Here is a 23438-nt window from a genome sequence, read left to right on the forward strand (position 1 = left end):
TGGTACACACCTATAATCCTGGAGACTTGGTAGGTTGAGGACAGAGGACTGCAAGGTCAGCCTGGGCAACTTAACAAGACCCTGTCATACCATAACATAACAACTGAAATAAAAAATGATAAAATAAAATGAAATAATGAAATAACATAACAAAAATAAAATAAATAGGCAGGGGGTGTAACTCAGAGGTAGTGCACCTTGGGGCATATTCCCCACTACTGCCAAAACAACAAAAGAACAAAAAAACCCTCCTTGGTTTATCTGAAATTTCATGTAGAGTTTGATATAGGAAGCATTGACATTTTATATATTAAAAATTCTTATAGAAGAACAAAATATCTTTCCATAGTGATATCTTTTTCTTCATTTATATTCTTCAGTAACTTTATTTTAAAGTTTTATTTGTGTAGTTTAGTCTATTCAGTTATCTTTTTTTGAAGTTATGGTACTATAAGATTTTTTTCTATGATATAATTGATTGTTGCTTATATGGGTTTCTGCTAGGACACTGTGTTGCCTTAGAATGATGTCAAGTAAAAATTAAATGACCAGCCTGACATTCAAGAAAAACACTTAAAAGCAAAACACATCTCAAAAGTTTAAAAATGTCTATACCACATAGCAGAAAAACAGACTGTTCAGAGAGGATATGTTGTTCTGGATTAATTCAGAATTGTCAAAGCGTTTTCTCCCTTTTAATTAGCGCAAAGAGCTGCTAAATTTATAAACTTACAAACTGCTTTAAAAGCAGCTTACAAACTATTATAAAATTTCAGAAAGTATTTAATAAGCAAATATGGTCATGTTGGGATTTGAGGAAGCTCAACAGACATCATTATTCTCCACTGTTTCTAAATAACTTAGAAATTGGCACATTTAGGCAGATGGAGATACATGTACATCCTCATTACTGATAAAACTGAACATGGCTTGAATCTGTCATCAATGGCTTCCTAATGCTTCACCCTGGGGATGGACTGTCACCCACTGGCACCACTGGGCAACCGTAAGCCTCTTCCACGGGGTCTGCCCTCATAAACCTGCAGCATGGGAGGGCAGAGCAGAGTGCATACTTCTACAAGAAGGCCTCCTGGAATTTCCTTCTTTTACTCTCCCTTGTCCAGGAAGGAGTAAAAAGGCAGATACGGCCAGGAGTCAAACAGAAGGAATTTCTATGTAGAAGTAAATATCGGAAGAGAGGATTAAGTGTCACACCCCTATATATTTTTAGGGATCAAAAGTACATATACACAGTTTTGGACATTAATATCTAATGTTAGATTTAAAACTTTAGGAGATATTCACACTGCATATTTTTGGGTAATGCTTACACAGTATTGTGGAACATGGTTCTTATTAGGTCTTAATCCATAGGAGACTAGATCATAAACACCTGACCCTCTCTGACTGCATGAATAAAGATTAAAAATTGTGAGTAAATGGTGTGCTTGTACCAAATGAAAGATAAGTTTTAAATTACGAGTATCTCTGCTTAAAGCCTTCTGCTATTTCTTTCCTCATGGGCAAGGGTCTACCTTCTTGGAATAAAGATCTTTACTCTTGAAATTCTCCTATTCATAGAACTATTGTGAAAACTCCTGGGGGGATTTAAAAAACTAGCATTCAGAAGAGTAGCTGGGACCTGGTACAGCCATCACAGGGTACTCTAAGTAGGGCTGAACTCATAAATAGCCAGTGTTTACTGAAAGATTCCTGTGTGAAGGGCTTTATGTGCATTCTTCTTCACAATCTCCTGGAACGTTAAGTTCTCTTGGAGAACCTGAAGTTGGGCGTGATGGCATACAACTGAAACTCAGCAACTCAGGAGGTGCAGGCAGAAGGATTTTAAGTGTAAGGCGAGCCTGGGTAAATTAGTGAGATCCTGTCTCAAAACAAAAAGGGCTGGGGATGTAGCTCAGTGGCATAGTTCCCCTGAATTTAATCCCCAGTATTAGGGAAAAAAAGTGGTGGGGGACAGTTGAGACTTTAAAAGGTCTCACAGCTGGAACACAGAGAAGGGGTCACTGGTGTGAGGAGCTGGCCTCTGGAGCCCATGCCTTTGCTACTATGCTCCACTGTATTTGTATTTCAGTCCTGAAGTGTCTTACTTGTCTAGATCTGGGCATAGCTCACCTCAAATGGTGAAGGCTGTGCTGAAGGCTGATCAACAGGCTTCAGAGATCTTAGTGCTGTGGAAGAGCGTTTTGAAATTAGAAGTCATGGTAGAGATGCTTCTACCTAGTAGAAGTAGTTGGAGGAAGATTCTCAAAAGAAGTGAAATCGTGCTGCCTCAGCCTTGTCTTAGCCTGAATTACAAGAACCAAATTCCCAAATACTAATAGTAATACAAAGCTGCTCCCCTGACCTTTACATTGCATCACAACCTAGCTGTCAGTCTGAAAGCTGCTCTCCCGCCCTTTCCACTGCAGCCATTTCACCACCTCCCAATTACTTGTCAGTCTGTGAACATCCTAGCTAGCTATTGGTTCATCAGTCAGCTTGCAAGTATCCTTCTCCATTATTGGTCCCCTGTTAGCCCGGTGGAATTCAACTGCTTAAGGATAGCTTCCCCGCCATCTTTTCTCATGCTTTCTCTCTCCTACTCACTTTCCTTCTCTCTCCTCCTCACTTTTCCACTGTTTCTAGAGCGCGCCCTTTCTTTTTTCCTCTCATTTTCTCTCTTACCCTGCAGGGAGACACTTCGATTGCTTAATAAACTCCCTTATGTGATTTCCCGTGTCCAGCGTGGTTTTCGTGGGTTTCTTACACTAATGTACAAAATGCCAGTAAACTAATTTACAGAAATATTGACATATCCTTCTAGTATATGATAAGACTATTTACTGCTAACTCTTCTAAGATTCAAGTTCATGGAATCTCCTCCATCATCATAACTTCATCTGTTGAACTCAAGTGAGACTGAAGGGAAAGTCTAGAGCTGCTGTCTGTAGTCCTAGGAGTGCAACAAGAACTATGTAAGCACAGAGACAGTCCAGAGCAAGGATTTGAGGAACCAGCACAACATAAGTGCCACCACTGAAAGGGGCAAGGGCACACAATACAGTGGAATTTATAAAAACTGATCCTCTTACATGTGGAATCCAAAAGAAGAAAGCTGAATAGGGAGTGGCATGAAGAAAAGTGGTAAGGCAGTGGTTATCATAATAAGCAGGGAGGAGGGGAGAGTAGGAAACGGGAAGGCTTAGGTCGAAGGATCCAGAGTTGCAATATGTAGGATGAGATCTAATGTACAACACGAAGACTACGGTTTAAATCATATTTGGAATTTTTGCTGAAAGAGAAGTTTAGATGCTCTTGCCATCTCCCCTGACCATAAATACTATGTGAGTAGATATATATCACAGTGGTCATTTCACTATGTATACATGTAAAAACATGTTGTATACTCTAAATATATCAAACAAATATTTCTCAAGGATTTCTGAAAGAAGTCCAAAAAAACTTGCTCAAGTTTCACAAAAGCACTTTCTCTTAAGATAGTGAATGAAAGAATGTTGTATGCACACACCTGAAATATATGACTGACAGTGAATAACTGGCAGTAAAATGGATCTACTATAAGTTATTCAGGACTACTACTGCTAAACAAAATGACAATCAGGAGAGATCACCACATAAAGATTGAGGGACACTGACTAAGCGTCATGAGAAGCTGAAACACATAAAGTCAGATGTCTACAGACATCATTTCTAATTATCACTCATATTAATTAAATTATTCAATAAAATTATCACTCAAAAGTATTAGCAAAGGCTGAACTTCTCAATGATATCTGTACATTAGATATCTGCATCATGTACTTAGAACTCAAATGAAAAATGTCTTGAGTAAATATCTTCCTACTTGGAATGTGCAGACACACAATTTACTAATCTGGTCTTATTCAAGAAGTGGGGACTGAATTTTATTCTTCAAGACACAATCACAGAACAAGAGAATTAAACAATCTGAGTGTTCCTGTAACAGAATTGGATGCTTTTATTCAGCCTGCATTAAAACAATGATGAATCACACTCAAGTTCATGGGAATTGTAATAAAAGACTAAAACAAAGACTTATAACACCAATGATATCAACACTGGGGATGCAGCTGAGTGGTAGAGTGTTTGCTCACCATGTGAGGCCATGGGTTCAATCCCTAGCACTGAAAAAACAAAAAACAAAAAACAAAAAAAACTCCCCCAAAAGCAAATCTTTAAAACTTCAAAACACATCTTTTAATTTCTTTAAGTACACAAAATAATTTACTCATAAAAGTTATGCCTATAATTTAAAAATAAATAAAGAGCACAATTTTGCAATTCTGATTTTACAAGAACATAAACCTTTTTGGCATGTTTTATCAAAATGGAAAGCTAGTAAGTAAATTCAACACAAGCATTCAAACCACCAGACTTTGGAAATCAACTTGGTGGTAAGAAAAATACACTGGAAAAGAGAATCAGTGGAAAAATGAGGTCTGGTGCCATCTACTGAGTGACAATGGTAATGTGTCCTTGAGTATTAGCCCCCATATTAGGTAACACTATGATTTAGCTACATGCAACTCTACAGTTGTGGATGAGTGATGTTTTCTTTTGTCTTTACATGTCATCTTACCCTTTAAAGGAAGAGAAATTAAACAGGTAGTTAAAATGATTACTGAATAAAAGGCATATTGAAGAGCAGAATGCTCTGGCAAATTGGGAAAATAAGAATTTCCATGATTAAGAGTGTCTCTGGAAGGTTATCTTACTTATTTTTAGTTGCTAGGCAGGAACAGACAGGGGTAAACACCTGGTTTGTACTGGGAGGGGGTGAGACACATCCCTTCAAGCTGGGTTTCTGTTGTTATTGTTTCAGGTAAATCTTCCCAGAAAAAGATGCAAGAAACCACTTTAAACTAGCCCAAATCACCCAGTTATTATTCAGGGTGACTTAAGAGTGGAACTTGCTCATTATGTCATGATAATGCTAAATTCTCCACCTTGGAGGCACTTCCATCCATCATTTCTAAACATGGGATATGCGAGAGGCTGACCTCTAACTGCATGCACAGGAATGCGCTTGCCTCCACCTGTGATGACGAGCCCCTCCAGAAAGCACGCACAGGCCTCCCTCCAGAGCCAGCCCTTCATTCCAGGAGAGGCACTGAAGGGTCATGGAAAATAATATTCCTATAAGATAACTCCCCATGAAAATGGAGGGAGGATGTGACTCCAGAAGTGGGAAAGGAAATTGGCCAAACATTAAACCTCTCCCAGTGCATTCCTGATAACAATGGGCCCTAAAGGAAAGGGGTGGACTCGGAATGCCAGGCCCTAAACCTTGGCCTTCCCTATGTCATATTAGTCCTGAAAAGACAATGGCAAGATTTGAATACTATCCCTCAGGGTCTGGTTTTAACCTGAACAACTAGCCCCTGATGGTCAAACCAGCAGGAGCAGGGTTCCAATGTTTACATCATCGTCACTGCACCCTATAAAACCAGAATCCCCTCTGTAACTGGCGGCCATTTTCTCATCTGGAAAGTGGACCTGAATGGCCCCCAAGTCTGTGAAGGAATAAAGGTTTTTCTGAATCTGTGGAGGTCTGCTTCCTGTCCTTTTGTGCTTATAGGCACTACTTTGGGATAGATCTCTAGTGCTCTCCCTAGCTATTGCAAGTAGCAAGCATTTCTTGATTCTTTCATCTCCTGGTTGTGCTTATTGGCTTTGCACTTGTCAAGGAGTGAACCCATTTTATTCAGTTATATTATGAGGAGGCTGGTGGAAGACTGTATGTCCTTGGGTATTTATGGCCAGTCAGAATTAAAGATTTAATTTTTTCCCTACTTTTTACATAAAAATCTGGTTTATCTAAATATTTATCAACCCTTGACTGTCAATAAAATAGCACTTAAAGGTCACAATAACTGATACCCACAATGACTATTTGGAAGGACAAACTCCCTGAAGGGCTTTTCTGGTTAGCAAAACCAATACTAAAATCAAAAACATACAAAAAAGTGAATTTTTCTTTGGTAAAGTTCACTTGACCAGGCCTTGCCCCCATCATTCTCAATACTGAGGACTGAACCCAGGAGTGCTCTACAACTGAACTATATCTTCTTTACTTTTTAAATTTTGAGATGGGGGTCTCACTAAGTTGCCAAAGTTGGCTTAGAACTTGTGATCTTAATGCTTTAGCCTGTCAAGTTACTGGATTATATATAGGTATGTACCACCACCCGGGGCATCAGACCTCTTTAACAGAAGTGATGGAAACTGGGCTGGGAAATTCACGTCTGTAACCCCAGTGACCCAGGAGGCTGAGGCAAGAGGACTGCAAGTTCCAGGCTAGCCTCAGCAACTTAGTGAGACTCTGTTTCAAAATATAAAATAAGAACGGCTGAGGTTGTAGCTCTGTGTTCTAGTGAGTGCCCCTGAGTTTAATCTTCAGTACTGCAAAAAACCCAAAACCCAAAAATCAAAATCACAATGCTGAGAGCATTTTGTCTGGTCACAATCCCAAGAACAAGGCAGACTTCCTGTAACATTTTCATGAACTGGCAGGGGTTATTTTTTTTGGTACTAGCTTTTGCGAATGTTACTTTCTACAAAGTCAGAGTATCCATACTCAGAGTATACCTAAGATGTTTGTGATTGTTGTTTCTTTCATAATATTGTTCATAACCCGCTAATTTGCTTCTCATTTACCTCTTCCAAAAGGGCAGGGTCTTGTCTATTCTGTTCATTACCGTATGTCCAGTACTTGATAATGTCTGGCGCATGTAAGTGCTTAATAAATGTCAGTTGGTTGAATGAATACATAAATGTAAGAATGAATCTCATACAGATCAATTGACCTGGGGGGAAAGATGAAAAAAAAAATCCTCATAAATAAAGACAATAATGAAAACAAAGATAAGCAACCGTTGGGATTTAGCAGACTTGATGTAACAAAACCACCCAAAAAACCTGTCTTTGTTCAATTGATATTTGAAGATTCAAAATATCTGAAAGTTAACATAAGAAGTGTTCTCTGGAAGACTCATTTACAAATAAGTGAATGAAAACTCTGTTACTGTACCAAGATGTAACAGGAGCCTAGTGCTTTGTATGTTTCAAGATGAAGAATATTCTGCTGAATACACGAGGTGAGTGTCTAGAGTACCATAAAGGGAGCGCAGCACACTGAGGATCTTTTCTTGAATGGTGTCAACTTGTTCAGAAGGACAGTAATCATCCAGACTTGACCTGGAACCGAGAATGAAAAAGAGGAAAAATATATAATCAAATAGGATAAAAACATACTGTGAAGAGAGGAAAAGCCTGCATGATAGGTATATTCAATTCATAGTTGAATAATAGTTGAAAGCTAATAAATATTTACCCTGTCAGGCACTTTAATTATGTCCCGTATTTTCTCAGCAATTCTATAAAATAGGTACAATTATCTCCCTATAGAATCTAAAACAAAGAAGGATTAACCTGTGCAAGGTCACACAGATAGTAACTAAGTGCTAGTGACAAGTGTGATATCATGCCATGTGATCCTAAGTGCTTAATCACTACTACTTTTTCCTGAAGGGAGATGTTGCTGGGGAATACAGGGACTGACTATCTCAATAACTGGGCATCTTTCTTATTTTTATTATGTGTACACTAGGGTTGGAAATGAGTAGGGTGGAGGATTTCCAGTTGATGAAAGGGTTCTGCTTCTAAAAACAATTTGTTAATCACACAAGTATAAAGGATCCATAGTTTGGTCCAAAATGAAATGCCAGAATGTGATGTTAGGATTAATTTCCTATGCAGTATGAAGGAGAATGGAACAAAGTGGGGTGGAGCAGCAATTTGTATTTTAGAATCTTTTTAGAATTCCCTTAAGACAACTTGAGTTGCACTAAGCAGTTACAATGTTACTGTCAATTACAGTATGAAGGTGTGAACTGATTTGATCAGCATCAGCATCTCTTGGTTCTGGATTGGGGCAAGGAAAACCATGTGGAGTACGAATGGAGAAAAGTGGCATAGAAATCCTTTTGGAAGGAACTGGAATTAGCAGCTTACTTCTTTGCATTTATTATTATAGATTTAAGAAATAATATTAAAGAAATAATCTATAATACCTCTAACAAACTCATTTCATTCTCTGGTGACCAGGTTAATTTTGAGGCTTGATGTAACTATTTAAGACAATAAATAAATGATGAAGAACAAGTTAAATTATTAAATACTAAGACACACATATGGATAAGACCTGCTTAAAAGTATCATATGTAAAAGCTAAATTCCTAAGCTTTAATACAGGTATTTCATGACTTTCAGAAAAAAATTTTTTGGCTGGGATTATGGCTTAATGGTGAGTGCTTGTCCAGTATGCATGAAGTCCTCAATCCCTGGCACGGTGGTGGTGGGGATTTGTGAAGTATTTTAAACACTACTACAATGGTACTTTATGGGAGCTACCCCCAAGAGGGGGTTTTGGAAATCTGTAGGTAAATTTTTGATTGACACAGTGACTTGGAAAGATTATTGACATTCAGAGATTACAGGAAGAGGGCTGAGCTGTTGGAATGCTTTCAACATGCAGGACAGTCCTGCAATATGAAAAATTGTCCTATGTCCTGCATACTTTTCCAAATTCATGGAACATTCCCACACGTGAGAAACTAATTTTTAATTTTTTGAGCCTAGAACTTAAAACTTGTATTTCTAAAAATGGATTAGATATTAACTAATTTTCGATTGAAACTACTCTGTGAATTGAGGACAGACTGGACTTTAAAATTTAGATCTTTACAAAGAACTTAATAATTAGAACAATCATGTCATCATGGCACTGCTGTTGGTAGTATTTGGCTACAACACATGGATATCTATTTGCATTTGTAATTGCTATGGTAGTGATGCTTAAAGATGTGAGTCTAGTATAGTGATATCATAGGCTCTGGGGAGAGTCTGTTCCCTGGCTTTTTCTAGCTTCCAGAAGCTGCCTGCATTTTACAGCTTGTGGCCCCATTCTCTACCTTCAAAGGCACAGTATAGCACTTCCCAAGCTTTCTTTCTTTCTGTTTCTGATCTTTCAGGCTCCCTTTTATTACGGCCCTTGTGATAATACTAGCCCACGCATATAAAGTCTTCATCTCAAAATTCTTGAGTCAATCACACTGCAAATTCCCTTTTGCCTCACAGCAGCATATTCACAGATCCAGAGATCAGGATGTGCATGTCTTTGGTGGGCCATTATGCACTTATCACACTTACCTTGCAATTGTCACAAGAGTAGGTTTTGGTAAACTTTTCAGTAAATAATATACAGACTGAATAAGATACTCAATTTCTTGTTCTGTGCTGATATGGTGAGGAAGTTCTGAATAGTCACAGGTTAGACCAGCTTGGTGAACCTGAAAATAAGACAATTAAATTGCACTGTAAGACTGTTGATCTTAAAAGATTCTTTGATTATTAATGGCCCTAATGATACCTCTTCTAATTTTTAAACATTTTTATATATTGGGATTGTTTTCCTTAAATTCTAATCCACATAAGTTATTGCTTTCTGAAGTTTTGGTAGAACTGGTCTTACAATGGTCTGGGCAAGTGCTATTTTTAGGAATAATTCTTTACTTTTTCATTTTATGATTATCAATTTACTTAGTCTCTCTTTGAGTGGATTTTGGTAGTACATATTTTCTAGCAAATTATATATATTTTATTTAGATTTTAAAAGTTGATATAAAACTATATATAATATTCACACTCCACTTTTTATATCATTTCATTTACTTTTTAAATACAGGCATCTTGTATTACATTCAAAGCTTTGATACAATAGAACATTTTTCTCCTACTTTAACATATTGTTTTCCTATATATCCTTTATATGTATAACCACACAATACTAGTATCTATCTTTTTTTTTTTTTTTTTTTTTTTTTTTGTGGTATTGAATCCAGGGGTGCTCTGCTACTGAGCTGTTACATTCCCCTGTACCCTCCTGTTTTGGGTACTGGCTTGAACTCAGGGACTTATGCATGCTAAGCAAGCACTCTACCACTGAGCTATATTCCCAATCCTTTTTATTTTTTATTTTGAGACAGGTTCTCTCTAAGTTGCAGAGGTTAGCTTTGAACTTTGCAATCCTCCCATTTCAACCTCCCAAGTAGCTGAGATTACAGGTGTGTGTCACTGCACCTGGTTAGATGTGTTCTAAATGTAAATAAATGGTGTTCCAGTCTTACTTTACAAAAGTAAATGTCTGAAAGCCAGAAGATGCTTACGGACTGTCTTTTTTCAACTTCAGCTTTGAAGTTTTGAAAACTGGAACTCAAATATATCATATATAACTTTGCTTAGAGTACATAAGTATAAAACACAGAACAATATTCCACTCTATTTTATTGGTGGCTTTGGATATGCACCAAAGATATAGTTGGCAGTGATCAGTAAATGTAGTAAAATAATAGATTCTGCAGGTTCTTTTCCACTTAAGTGATCAGAGTTCTCACACTATAGCTTTAAGCACATCATATGTGACTACATAATCTGTGACTGAGTCCCTGTTACCTCTTTGTCCCCAAGCACTACACAAAATTCCTCAATAACAAAAATTAAGATGCAATGTAAAGATTAAAGCACACTTGCTTGAAGACATGTTAGATAATGTAACAGGAGCTCAAAAGCATATTCAAACTCTAAGTGTATTTCTTTTTAACAAAAAAAGTGTGTTTTTTAACAAAAAAAGAGTGTTTTAGTTCAGGGTTAACCAAGATATTCTTTTGGCAAAATATACATATGTATATTTATAAAAATATATATATATATTCTTATAAATTGAGCATTAAGCCGATACTTAAATGTCAGTTCAAAAAAGCTGATTGTATTCTATAACCAAAGAAAACATTCAACACCTCTTACTGAAGAGAAGAACCAGACTAAGGCAGTCTCAGTTCTGGCGTAAATTTGAGAAAAGTCACTTGAACTTTTTAAGCCCCAGTTTTCTCTACCGGCAGTACTGCATTAAATGAGAGAATATATTCTTCAAAGACTAAAATGATATAAAAGTAGAAGAATTATGATTAAAAGTATCTTTGGTCATAGCATTCAGATCACTGTTGACAAAAAAGAAAGAGCTAACACATTTAAAATGTATTAGCCACAGCTCTTTCAACTTTTCGTGGTTTTTAAAATACAAGAAGTTTTTTCAAAGAGGAAAAGAAAAGCCAAAAGAAGCATAAATAGGAATTAATAAGGAATGAACTTTAGAAATTATAGATTTATTGTTGTCTGGTGAAGAGAAATATTAACAAAATAATAATAATAAAAGTACATAATTGTTTTGCTTCATACAAAAAATTCGGAAAAGAATTTTTTTTGGTAGTTGTAGATGGACAGCATGTCTTCATTTTATTTTTTTATTTTTATGTAGTGCTAAGGATTGAATCCAGTGTCTCACACATGTGAGGCAAGTGCTCTGCCACTAAGCAACAGCCCAGCCCCAAGAATGTTTTTCTTAGAAAATTTTTTCAGTATTCTGACTTCTAAAATGCAGTATTTTAGAAGTACTTATTTCTTAATTCATTCAGACTTCAGAAAAACAAATAAAAATGAATCACTTCAACAAAAATCAAATTTTTCTTCCCAGAAAACTGCTTTCATAAGAGCTCAACTTTATGTTTGAATATAAAATACTTACCATTTCATAATCTGGCACTTCCATCCGTTTTTTCAAACTCTGTACAAGTGGAACTAGTGATTCCATTCTGAAAAAAAAGCCATCCTACTCAATTAAATACCACAACCACCTCTACACTAAAACTACAGTAGCAAATGATACATTACACTTAATATATACCATGAATAATATGCTTCATATGATGCTTGGGAAGATAAAAACTGCTCAAGTCTCACCTTAAAATACCAAGAAATAAATGTCCTTTATTATTTCATTCATTTTTCCTGATCTGTTCCCCAGCCCCTCAGCCCCACCACCTCCCCCACAAATCCAACCAGTCTAAACTCATGCTGTTGCTGTATTGTTGAGTTTTTAACTCTGACCTGGAACTTCTGGCAGATGCTGAAGAGCTACCTGGCCATGCTCAGCAACAGAGTGGGTTTCAGTGGAAGGTCTATGGCTACGTTTAGGACTCCAAGGCTTCCGGGCTATTTTTGTTCTTGCTGGTGCAGTTTTAAACTTGGCTTGAGACTTCATGGAATTACAAAATAGTGGGTACTTTCCAGTATTTTTAAGACACACGTGACTTATTTATTTTCCTCTTCCATCATTATTTCAAAAAACAGGGTATCATTTTTAGAACTAATTCCCTATACTGAAGAGAAAAAATATTAACTGATGTTCAAGTGCCCTGATCAATATTTACTGCTGTGATGAAACTATCAAGCATTATTCTTCTGTACCAATTCTTTAATGACAATAACTAAATCTTTGATTAAAAAAAATTTTTTTAGTTGCAGATGGACACAATACTTTTATTTATTATTTTTATGTGATGCTGAGGATTGAACACAGTGCCTCACACTTGCCAAATGAGCACACTACCACTGAGTCACAACCCCAGCACTTTATGAATATTTTTAAGTAGAAATTACAATGAATATTTTTGAATAGGCAATACATGTACATAGCAAAAGAAGGTATTACTTGGTCATATACTCCATCTTTTAGCCATGATTTCTCTCTCCAGAGGGAACCACTGTCCCAGTTTCTGCATTCTTCTAGGCAGCTGATAAATTACTTTCAATAACCATCATGACAAATTTGGTGGCTGCTTGTGTTCTGACTTAAAGTATGATGATTTTAATTTCTCATGTTATGTAGCTATCTTACAGCTGATTGCTTCTATTTATACTATAAAGAACAATCTTACAACTTGTGGGAGATTGTTTTAAAATAAATTCCGATCTTCCTACGTATATGAGGATAAAAATTTGCCTATGGTTTTAGTCTTCTGGTTCTTTGAGTTTACATGACTTAAAGAACTATAAAGAAAAGCAACTATAATATCTATGTTAATATACTTTCATACCAGGTTTAACACTAAAGGCTTTCATTCCGAAAGCCTTTTTTCCCCCTCTACATTTTCAAAGTAACATTAACAATGAAAGAATCAGCCATATAAATGACCTGATGAAGAATCAGCCTTCAAATCCTGCTCTTAATGAAGAGTGAAAATAAATTCCTTTAGTCATAGTTAGGCTATTCTTTTTAACTGAAACACAATAGTTATACATATTAATGTAGTACTTCAATATATGTAAATAGTATGCAATAATCAAGTCAGGGTAATTGGCATATTATTATCTCAAACATTTATCATTTCTTTCTTGGGTTATTCTTTTTTTTTTGGCTACTGGAGTTTGAACCTAGGGGTTCTTAACCACTGAGCCACATTCCCAGTCCTTTTTAAAAACAAAAAAAAAAAAAATTTTTTAAGCCTTGTTCATGTTTTTTAATATTTAGGAATTATCAACTTATACACAATTGATCACTTCAATCTTTTTTTTACAATTTCATTTGTCTTTAGTTTCAATTATTCTTTTCTTTTTACAGACTGCATTTTGATTCATTGTACACAAATGGGATACATCTTTTCCTCCCTACGGTTGTGCACGATTAATTACACATCAGTAGAATGCATTTCGACACATCATACATAAATGGAGTATAACTTCTCATGCTTCTGGTTGTACATGATGTAGAGTTACACAAGTCATGTAATCATATATGCACATAGGGTAATAATGTCCAATTCATTCTATACTCCTTCCTACCCTCCTGCCCCTTCCCTCCCTTCAGTCTAATTTTTTTTTTTTGCGGTACAGGGGATCGAACCCAGGGCCTTGTGCTTGCAAGGCGAGCACTCTATCAACTGAGCTATCTTCCCAGCCCATCCTTCCCTTATTATGAATTAGCATCTGCACATCAGAGAAAACATTTGGTCTTTGGTTCTTTGGGATTGGCTTATTTCACTTAGCATGGCATTCTCCAGCTTCATTCATTTACTAGCAAATGCCATAATTTTATTCTTCTTTTAAGGCTGAGTAATATTCCATTGTGTATATATATCACAATTTCTTTATTCATTCATCTGCTGAAGGGCACCTAGGTTGGTTCCATAGTTTAGCTATTGTGAATTGAGCTGCTAAGAACATTGATGTGGCTGTGGTACTGTAGTATGTTGACTTCATTCAAGTCTTCTGGGTATAAACCTAGGAGTGGGATAATGGGGTCAAATGGTAGTTCCATTCCAAGTTTTCTGAGGACTCTTCATACCGCTTTCCATAGTGGTTGCACCAATTTGCAGTCCCATCAGCAATGTATGAGTATACCCTTTTCCCCACATCCTCGCCAAAATTTATTGTTGTTTGCATTCTTGATAATTGCCATTCTGTTCCCTATTCTTTTTTATTTTTTATTTTGAGACAGGGTCTCACTTAGTTGCTTAGGGTCTCTTTAAGTTGCTAAGGCTGGCTTTGAACTTGAAATCCTCTGACCTCAGTCTTCTGAGGTGCTGAGATTACAGGTACGCACCACCACACCTGGCTTGTTGGGTTATTCTTAAAAGAAGCCAAGTTTTCTTGAAATTTACTTATCAAGTAATTTACTTCTCTGTTGATAGGTAAATTTTCTTTTTTTATTCTGCATAGAACAGGGATTGCCCATCTTTAATTCTCCAAAAGACCTAGTATAATACTTTACACTTAGGGGCTGCTAATGTACAATAACAAAAAGATGCCCACTTAAGATGTAACTCAGGGCAACTTACTGAACTCTGTGCCTTGGTTTCTTCATATATTAAATGAACATAATAAAAATAAATCCTATATTGTTGTAAGGAAAAAATTACATAATGCAAAAGAAATCCTTAGATATAGAGCACATAAAACATTTAATAAATGCTAACTATTAGTAGTAAATCTGTGTAGAAATGTAATACTAAATTTTTTTTTTTTCTTTAAAATTTGCAGTTCTGGGGATTAAACCCAGGGCCTCACACATGCTAGGCAAGTGCTCTACTGCAGAGTTGTATCTTCAGTCCTAATACTGATTTTTAAAAAAGCAATGTATCTAATCTATTTAGACATATATTTAGGACTAAAAATTGGCAAATTTGAGGGGAAAAAAAGTTTGGGAGTCTTACCCAGGATTTGAAGCCCATTTCTGTACAGTTTCTTCATCATCACCATCACACAAATCAGCAAAAGTTGCTTCTAAATCTTCTAATTGATGAATTCGAGAATCAACAATATCTACTAAATCTTCCTATAAATACATTGAAAAGCTAAGGTTATGTTGTTATTTTCTCAATAAACAAGTAAAATCTTATAATGAAAATCTCAGTTTAAATGGCCAATACATGATTTCTAAGTAAATTAACCATGGGTTTTATCAATAAAGACACACATACACACAAAATTTGCACAACATATGCACAAAGAATTTGCATAGTACTTTGATATCATTCTAAGAAGTTACAAGATATTATGATATATGTGAAAAAGATAAAACCTAGAAGAAACAAATGGTAAATACCTCAGTTAGGTTGCTACCAGGCTTTTTAAACTGGTACAACTCTTGTAAGATTTTGTATTCTTCCTGAAAAACAAAACCAAAATATCTAGGTTAATTTTTTCAACAATATACTTTAAGCAAACAACAGTCTGTGACACAAAGAGAACATCTTAAGTTAATTATTCAAAGGTTTGGGAGAATCAGGGAAAATCTGTATTTAAGATTGCAGTTGTAAATATAATTTCTTTAGGGCAACTCTACCCAGATGGGCATGACAATAAAGTAGAAAAACTATGGGAAAAGAACAGGTGGCTACTGGCTCATTACAACATTTTTAATAACATCCCATTATACCAACGGATGTATTCAAGGATTTAAATTGATTTTAGCTTTAATAATCACAACAAACCCGCCAAGTCCCCTGTGCAGATTTCTCAAGCAACAGAAGAAAATTCTTAGTATAAAGGCAATAGTAGAGCAAAATGGCCAGATAATGAACCTGTTAGGAGGCTCCATCCTGAAAGATGCCTATTATACCCAAACTCTGTAGGAGAATATCCTCCCCTTGTTTAGTACAACTAGACAGTCTGTAATATAGATGGATGTATTTTATCCCAATAATCCTATTTAAAACTACTGCCAGGAAGAAGTTATAACCAAGAGCTAAAATTATTAAGCACAGTGTTGTGGTACTATCCTCTGTGCTTTACTGAATTCCAAGAGTTGGTTCTGACTGTTATTTATTCATTCATTTGCAATGTTGGAGATAGAACACAGCACCAAGCACTCTACTACTGACACCAGCCTGCTGGTATGGTTATTATTTCTACTTTATACTTGAAGAAAACACAGGTCAGAAAGGTTAAGTGCCTTTCTCAAGATCACAGCGCCAGTAAGCATAGATGTAACAAAAACACTCTATTCTCTTCATAATACTAAAAATAATAGCTATTAAATTATAAAGTATTATAATAGAAGTTGAGTATCCTTGTCTAAAATGCTTGAAACCAGAAGTATTTCAGATTTTAGAATATCTGCATAGACTTTACTGGTGCACTTCATCATGATGTTTAAAAAGTTTCAGATTTTGCAGCACTGTAGGCTTTGGATTTTCAGAGTATGAATACTCGATCTGTATATAATTTTAAGAGGTTACAAAAACAAACACCTAAAATAAGACAGTACATATGACAGAGAATGTGTCCTTCAAAACCTAAAATAACACTATATGACTGTTTGCAGAAGCTTAGTATCCCTAATCTTAAGAGAAATGTCACAAAATTTTCAAGATCTATGGTATAAAGACACCATATTTAGAGCTGGGCATGGTGGTGCATGCCTATAATACCAGGGATGTAGGAGGCTGAGGCAGGAAGATCACAAGTTTGGGGCTTGCCTGGGCAACTCAGTAAGACCCTATGTCAAAATAAAAATAATTTAAAAGAGCTGGGGGGTAGCCTGGTGGTAGATTGCCTCTGGAATAAATCCTCACTACTAAAAAAACAAAAACAAACACACACACACACAATATGATATTTACCTGAGTGAACATTTCTTTGAAGGGATTCTTGACAGAAAAAAAATCTAAGTCAATATCTAAAACAAATGCATCCCCCTTCTTCAAGATTTCCAGAATTTCCTTAGTGCTGGCTGTAGTGTGGCATTGTTGACTTTCAGAACATGAACATGATGGCTCCTGGCAAGCTTGGTCACTTCTGTGTGTCATGGTGTCCTTTGTCAGTCCTTCTGAATCCAAGTTATGGTCAGCAGAGGCAGTGTTTTCTGCATCTTCCAGTGTTAGCTTGGGCTTCTTTGCAGAAGACACTGCAGCATTTTCTTCTGGACTGTTACAGAGTTTACAAGGTTTCACCAAAATCACATCCAATTGTAATGATTTTTGGTTCTCCAGCTGGTCCTCAGGTACATAAAGACCATCACTTAGGAAGTAATAATCTGTACTTGTAACCCTGGATCAGAGGAAAAAACTATTTTAAAGAAGAATGGACAAATTAGCAGTGTTGCAGTATGGCATTGCAGAAATACAAGAAAAGACATATTCGACAAATGCTGAGAGCTCCCTTTACCATTTGTATTCCTGTTCTTCTGCAGAAACAGCACTATCCACATTCTTAGCTGGGCACACAACTGTCCAAAGTAAAGACTACACTTCATATCTATTTTTCTGCTAGATGTGGCTATTTGTGTAAATATTGTCCAGTCGTTGTGAATGGAAGAAAAATATACAGTGCCTTGCTCCCCCGCCTCCTTGCTGATTGACGACATGAACACAGAGGTGTTATGTTGGACTCTGAGGATTCTAGGGATGGTGGAACATAAAGACAGAAGGAACAGTCCTGGAATGTGTGTGCTGAACTCTAACATCAGAAAGAGATAAACTCTCTTATTTAAGCCCATCTACTTTGGTTTTTCTCACGTCGGCTGCATCTTTATCTGAAAAATTCGCTTAAGAGAAAATAACTGGAAATAATTTCTCTTAATAAAAGTATCCTCTGACATATTTCAAAGCTTCATTAGATTCTATACAACCAGAAAATTTTCAAAATGAAAAGGAACTTAAAAAATATAGGTACACTTGTAGAATGTATTTCTAAAATTTTTCTCTTTTCCTTTCTAAGAGACAAGTGTCATTTTGTTGCCCAGTCTAGCCCCCAACTCCTGGGCTCAACTGACTTTCCTGCCTCAACTCCTGAGTAGCTGGGACTATAGGCTAGTACCACTGTGCCCAGCTGGATTTCTGATTCTAGGCACGTCGGCATGTTCTATTTTTCAACTACATTATACCTTGGTAAGAACTTGGAACAGCAGAGTCAAATACTTCTTCCAGAGGCATACCTTTTAAAAGTAAAATAACAGTAACTTCCCACCTGCCCATACCTACCATATACATCTATAGATTTAAAGATAGTTTCCAAAAACAGATTAATAACACAATAAAACTAATGCCCAAACTTATTAAAAACTTTTTACTTATTATATCATCCTAAGAAAAACAAAGGCAGTATTCCCTAGGTTTAATTTATATTCTTTTTCATCATGGAAGTTTTGCTTTGTTCCTATTTATACATACACACTCATAATCTCAGGTTGCTTGACAACACATGTCTCTTCCATAATATTTAAAATTTTTGAGATTGGGAGTCTTGCTATGATCAGGTTCAGGTTGGTCTTAAACTCCTAGACTCAAGTGATTCTCCCATCTCAGAATCCTGAGTGCTGGTACTATAGGCAGGTGCAACCATGCTGTTCTTTCCCATAAATTTTTACTTACAGGATTAACTAAAATCATGAATAAAAATAATTCAAATGTCATAATCACATATTAAGTTTCAAATATCTATATCAGAGCATGCAAAATTATTGGATTTTGCAGGTTAAATTAGACCTATGCACTTACTGAATAAAACCCCCTCTTTCACATAGGCCAGTATTATATACAATATTTAATATGTTGAGTCCTAATTATTTCTTTCAAATTGTATAATAAATACAACTTTCATACATTACAACAAAGTTATTGTGTAAATGATAAGAACATAAAGCTAAATCAGAAATAAAAAGAATAATTTTCAAAGAGAAAGACTATTTCATCTTCAGTGAATTACCATTTCATCCCATTATACTTTAGCTTCTAGAATGTTGTGGTTACACTACTTAAGTGTATTAAGAACCTACTGATGGAATGGAACCACCATTTGACCCAGTTATCCCACTCCTTGGCCTATACCCAAAGGACTTAAAATCAGCATACTACAGAGATACAGCCACATCAATGTTCATAGCTGCTCAATTCACCATAGCCAGATTGTGGAACCAACCTAGATGCCCTTCAGTTGATGAATGGATAAAGAAACTGTGGCATATATATAAAATGGAATATTACTCCACCATGAAGAATGATAAAATTATGGCATTTGCATCCATCTCCAATTTGCAAATGGATGAAATTGGAGAATATCATGCTAAGTGAGATAAGCCAATCTCAAAAAAACTAAAGGATGAATGATCTCGCTGATAAGCAGATGAGGACATATAGCAGATGAGGAGGGGTTAGCATTAGGGTTAGGGTTAGGTTTAGGGTTAGGGATAAGGAGGGTGGTAATGGAGGAAGGAAGGACTGTATAGAGGGAAAAGAGGGGTGGGAGGGGTGGGGGGGGAAGGGAAAAAAATAACAATGAATCAAACAACATTGCCCTATGTAAATTTATGATTTTTAATTAAAAAAAAAAAAAAGAAAACGCAAAAAAAGAGAACCTACTGATATTTCTAAAGATATATAGAACATTAGTTAAATAATTACATGACAACAGATGCACATGTTACTCAAGTAGGAGGATGCTATAATTTAATTTAGACTAAGTAATTAACTAAAACTAATATTAATAACATTAAAACCTAAAATCTACTTATTTAGTCATTAGATTATTAAAAAAAAAATCAAAGGAAGAAATTTTGCCATCTCATTTCCTGTTTGTTAAATTCAACACACAATAGTTGTATTGGAAGGAAATAGTAAAATGTACCACTGAATATATAAATCTATAGGGAAATTAAATGATTTGATGAACTTAAGTCATTGATGAAGGTCAAATTCCAGAAGATGAAGATCATTTTATTAAAAAATCAATTTTAAAAACTCTTTTTGGAGGAACTGAGGCTTAATCTGACCCTATTTGGTTACAAGAATACTTAGGAGGTTATTGCAGAAATTCAAAATAAGAAAGAAACATGCAACCCTTTCAGACTTATGAGTGAATTACCTGATTGTTGTGGTAGAAGTGTCTTTACCTACAAAAAAGTGGTGTTTGCCTTCTCTGATTTGCTGAGCCCATGTGGGATGAAGCCAGATTACATGAGAAAAATGGCCGGCATAAACTGCAGGCATAATCCAATTTTCGATACTTAATTCTCTGGAAAAGAAATAGGGAAAAAATATTAAAACTTAGGTTTTTTTCCCCCAAATGTCATATGATCACAATATTTTAAGACAGCAGTCTTCAGAGTATAGTTCCTTGGGAGGTTCCTGAGACCTTCTCAGAGCAATCACTAGGTCAAAACTATTTTCATAAAAATAATAGGTATAATTTCCCTTTCTGTGTTGACATTTCCACTGCTGATGCAAGCTCAGTGGTGGGTTGATGTCTTAAGATTAATCCAGGCAGTGGCACCAAACTCTACGTACACATTTTAAAAGTTTGTCAACACTCGTTCTAAATAAATGAAAAAGGCAAAAAGAAAAAACAAAAGTAAAACCCATGAGCTTAACAAACTGTATTTCTCCTATTCTTTTCCCCCCAGTGTTGGGGACTGAACTCAGGACTTTAAGCATACCAACCAAGAGTTCCACCACAAGGGTATACAGATGGGCCCCCTTATTTATCTTCTACTGCAAGTTGTATTTCAAACACATAAAAGGTCAGCAACAAAAATCACATTACCCAAAGAGTGTTTCCTTATCAAACACAGTGTCTGCTGGCATATTCACAGGAATAAGGAGGTCTGGATGTGAGTCAAAATGTAAAAAACTTATATTACTGGCAGGAAGATGCTTTGAGCCTATGGCCCGGTATATAAAAGGCAGAACCTATGAAAGACAAATACACACATTCAGAAATGGGCACTGAAACCAAGAGCATACACTCGAAAACAGACTGAAAAACAATGTTAAACATAACTGCACGGTATTAAAAGCATACCACGTTACTAAAAAGTGAGAAAATAAAATGCATTTATTGTAGATGGTTCAGATGATGATATCAGGCTTTATTTTGTTCCTACAAATTTACAACTTGCATCTCTACCTGCTTTCCTGCCCTCATCTCAAACCCAAGAGTCAATGAAGAAAACATCAGGAGTAGGGATAAGGAACAAACTGCTAGCACTGACTGTGTTCAAGGTAACCTAAATCTCAATGTCTAGAAGGTTGAATTTGAAAGCACTGCTTAACCCACATGTTGGCCTTTTCTCAGGCCCTACACACAATACTGTTGAGGTTCCGTGAAATCTTTCTCTCCTTCAACTTTTTCCATCCGTAAATCATTTTTCCTTTTTTATTTTATTTTCTGCGGTGCTGGGGATATAACCCAGGGCCTCAGGTATGCTAGCAGGCAAACGCTCTACCCTCTGAGATATACTCTCAGCTTCTCTTTCTCACTTATATCCAAAAAAGCTCAGAGCCTGTTAATGACAATTTTAAACAGTTCTTAGATCCATGAGTCTCTTGTTGACTCCCAGAAGTCTAGATTAAGGCACCAGTTTTCATAAAGGGGCACGGCCGTAAGACGGAAACACCTTTTATTATTGATAAATGTTGGGCGCTGTGGTAAAAATTTATGGACATAACACGCACGAATACTCGTAACGTTCCTGTGCGTTCTACAATTACTGTCCCCATGTCGCAGGGCTGTGATGGAGATGCCCGGAGGCAGGTGCAAACCGGCACCTATCGGGCCGAGGGCACGGGGCCCCGCAGAGTACCGGGGTTCGAAATCCGACTCGTCAGGGCTCTGGGAGATTCTGCCTCAGTGCCGCGTAGCAGCCCGCTCACCTCCTGATGATCCTCCACCACCCACACTGGGAGCTCGCGGTAGCACCGGAGGCGAGCGAGCTCTCCCGCAGAGTCACTCATATCTGCGCGTCCTTCTGTGTCCCGGAGGTTCCGAGGAACCCTGCGAGCACCTGAGAACGCCCAAGCTCCCCGCCACCCTCTCGCGACGGAAACGCGCGCTCACCCGGTTGCGCTTCCGGATTGGAGGATGCAGAGGGCGGGGTAACAGGCGCCGAGCGCAGGACGTGGACGATTGGTTTAGACGTCCATCGCTCTGGTTGACGGGCCAATCACTGCGCACGGGGCTCTGAGGCGTGCCCATGAGTTTTCCCTCCCTTGGCCCAGCTTTCTCAGGTTTGCTTTTTAATTCCCTTAGTTTCCTGTTCCGGAGGCGCGGGTGGCGCCACTGTCTTGGCTGCTGCACTATTAGCCTGGCTTTTTGACGGCGACCTCGCGGCTCTTTTGTAAGCGAACGCGGCACCTTGCGGGTGGTGGAAAAGGGAGAGTGTTTCCGAGTGTTGGGATTTAAACCCGGCTGGAGCTCGGGACTGGCGACGAAAGGCGCCTGAGTTGGGGTCAGGCAGTCTTTCTCCAGGTCTGCTGTTAAGGGAAAGAGAGCGACCCTAGGCCCGGATCCCATAGATAAATAGAATTGGAAAAGGATGCCTTTCATTCATTTGTGGTCCAGGCTGTGGTCCAGGCCTGGGGCCCTCGGGGTTTCTGAAGGGGGATGAGACCTTGAGCCTAGGCTTACCTGGCGCGGCTCACAGCCTGGCGGGAGATGCAAACGCGTATTCGTGCAGTTAAGCATCAGCTGCAGATTCAGCCCGGGGTTCCGAATAAGAATGTAGTCACACTTTGTAACTCTTTTTGCATTGACGTTCCTGGACGTATTAATTGTTCAGAACGTCTCCCTCAGTTTCTTTGCTTCTGAACAGCAACCTAGGAGTAAGCAGATGCAAAAAACATTTACTTTTCCAGATGCAGTAAATTCCTTGATTGAATTAAAGCTTGCACCCAGAACACAGCCTAACTGCCTGTTTTAGGTAAATTTCATGGTCAGTAATTTAGATTTCCGACAATAGAAACATCCAGAAGGGTTTGGTAGTCAATGTTGAGTTGTTATACATTGTACAGCAGGAGTGTTAATGACCTTAATTGTTGACCGCTTCTAGCTTCAGCACACTCCTGTGTGTTCCCCAAGATTCTGTACATACCTCTTTGTTTAATACCCGATATATATATATTTTTTTCTTTTTCCATGACTCTGGGCAAATACAGTGTGAGTTCCACGAGTCCTGTAGGTTATATGTCTTATTCATCTTTGAGTTAATAGGGCCTGGGACAGTGCAT

General features: G+C 37.2%; 1 protein-coding gene across 2 annotated transcripts; it reads right to left on the reverse strand.

The window, feature by feature from the left end:
- Positions 1–6558: 6558 nt before the first annotated feature.
- Positions 6559–22258, reverse strand: LOC306663882 (UPF0489 protein C5orf22). 2 transcript variants are annotated; one of them, XM_079144499.1, is made up of 9 exons: positions 22086–22258; positions 20977–21122; positions 20299–20448; positions 17061–17487; positions 15542–15604; positions 15150–15271; positions 11684–11750; positions 9253–9392; positions 6559–7239 (listed from the first exon to the last, which is right to left on the reverse strand). In XM_079144499.1, the coding sequence occupies exons 1-9, from the start codon at positions 22164–22166 to the stop codon at positions 7107–7109; spliced, it is 1329 nt and encodes a 442-aa protein (XP_079000625.1). In that variant the 5' UTR covers positions 22167–22258; the 3' UTR covers positions 6559–7106. The 2 variants fall into 2 exon arrangements, with proteins under 2 accessions (XP_079000625.1, XP_079000626.1); XM_079144500.1 differs by having other exon boundaries at positions 22016–22143.
- Positions 22259–23438: the final 1180 nt, after the last annotated feature.

Source organism: Sciurus vulgaris (assembly GCF_902686455.1).
Source record: "Sciurus vulgaris genome assembly, chromosome: 6".
Lineage (NCBI taxonomy): Eukaryota > Metazoa > Chordata > Mammalia > Rodentia > Sciuridae > Sciurus > Sciurus vulgaris.

What these genes read in the sequence shown, in the direction of transcription:
- LOC306663882 (XM_079144499.1), bottom strand. Translation starts at nt 22,166, where the DNA reads ATGAGTGACTCTGCGGGAGAGCTCGCTCGCCTCCGGTGCTACCGCGAG. An exon ending in TCAAAGAAATGTTCACTCAG is followed by an intron (nt 15,605 to 17,060) that starts GTAAATATCATA and finishes TTTGTTTTTCAG; the next exon opens with GAAGAATACAAAATCTTACA. An exon ending in CTGGTAGCAACCTAACTGAG is followed by an intron (nt 15,272 to 15,541) that starts GTATTTACCATT and finishes ATGTATTTATAG; the next exon opens with GAAGATTTAGTAGATATTGT.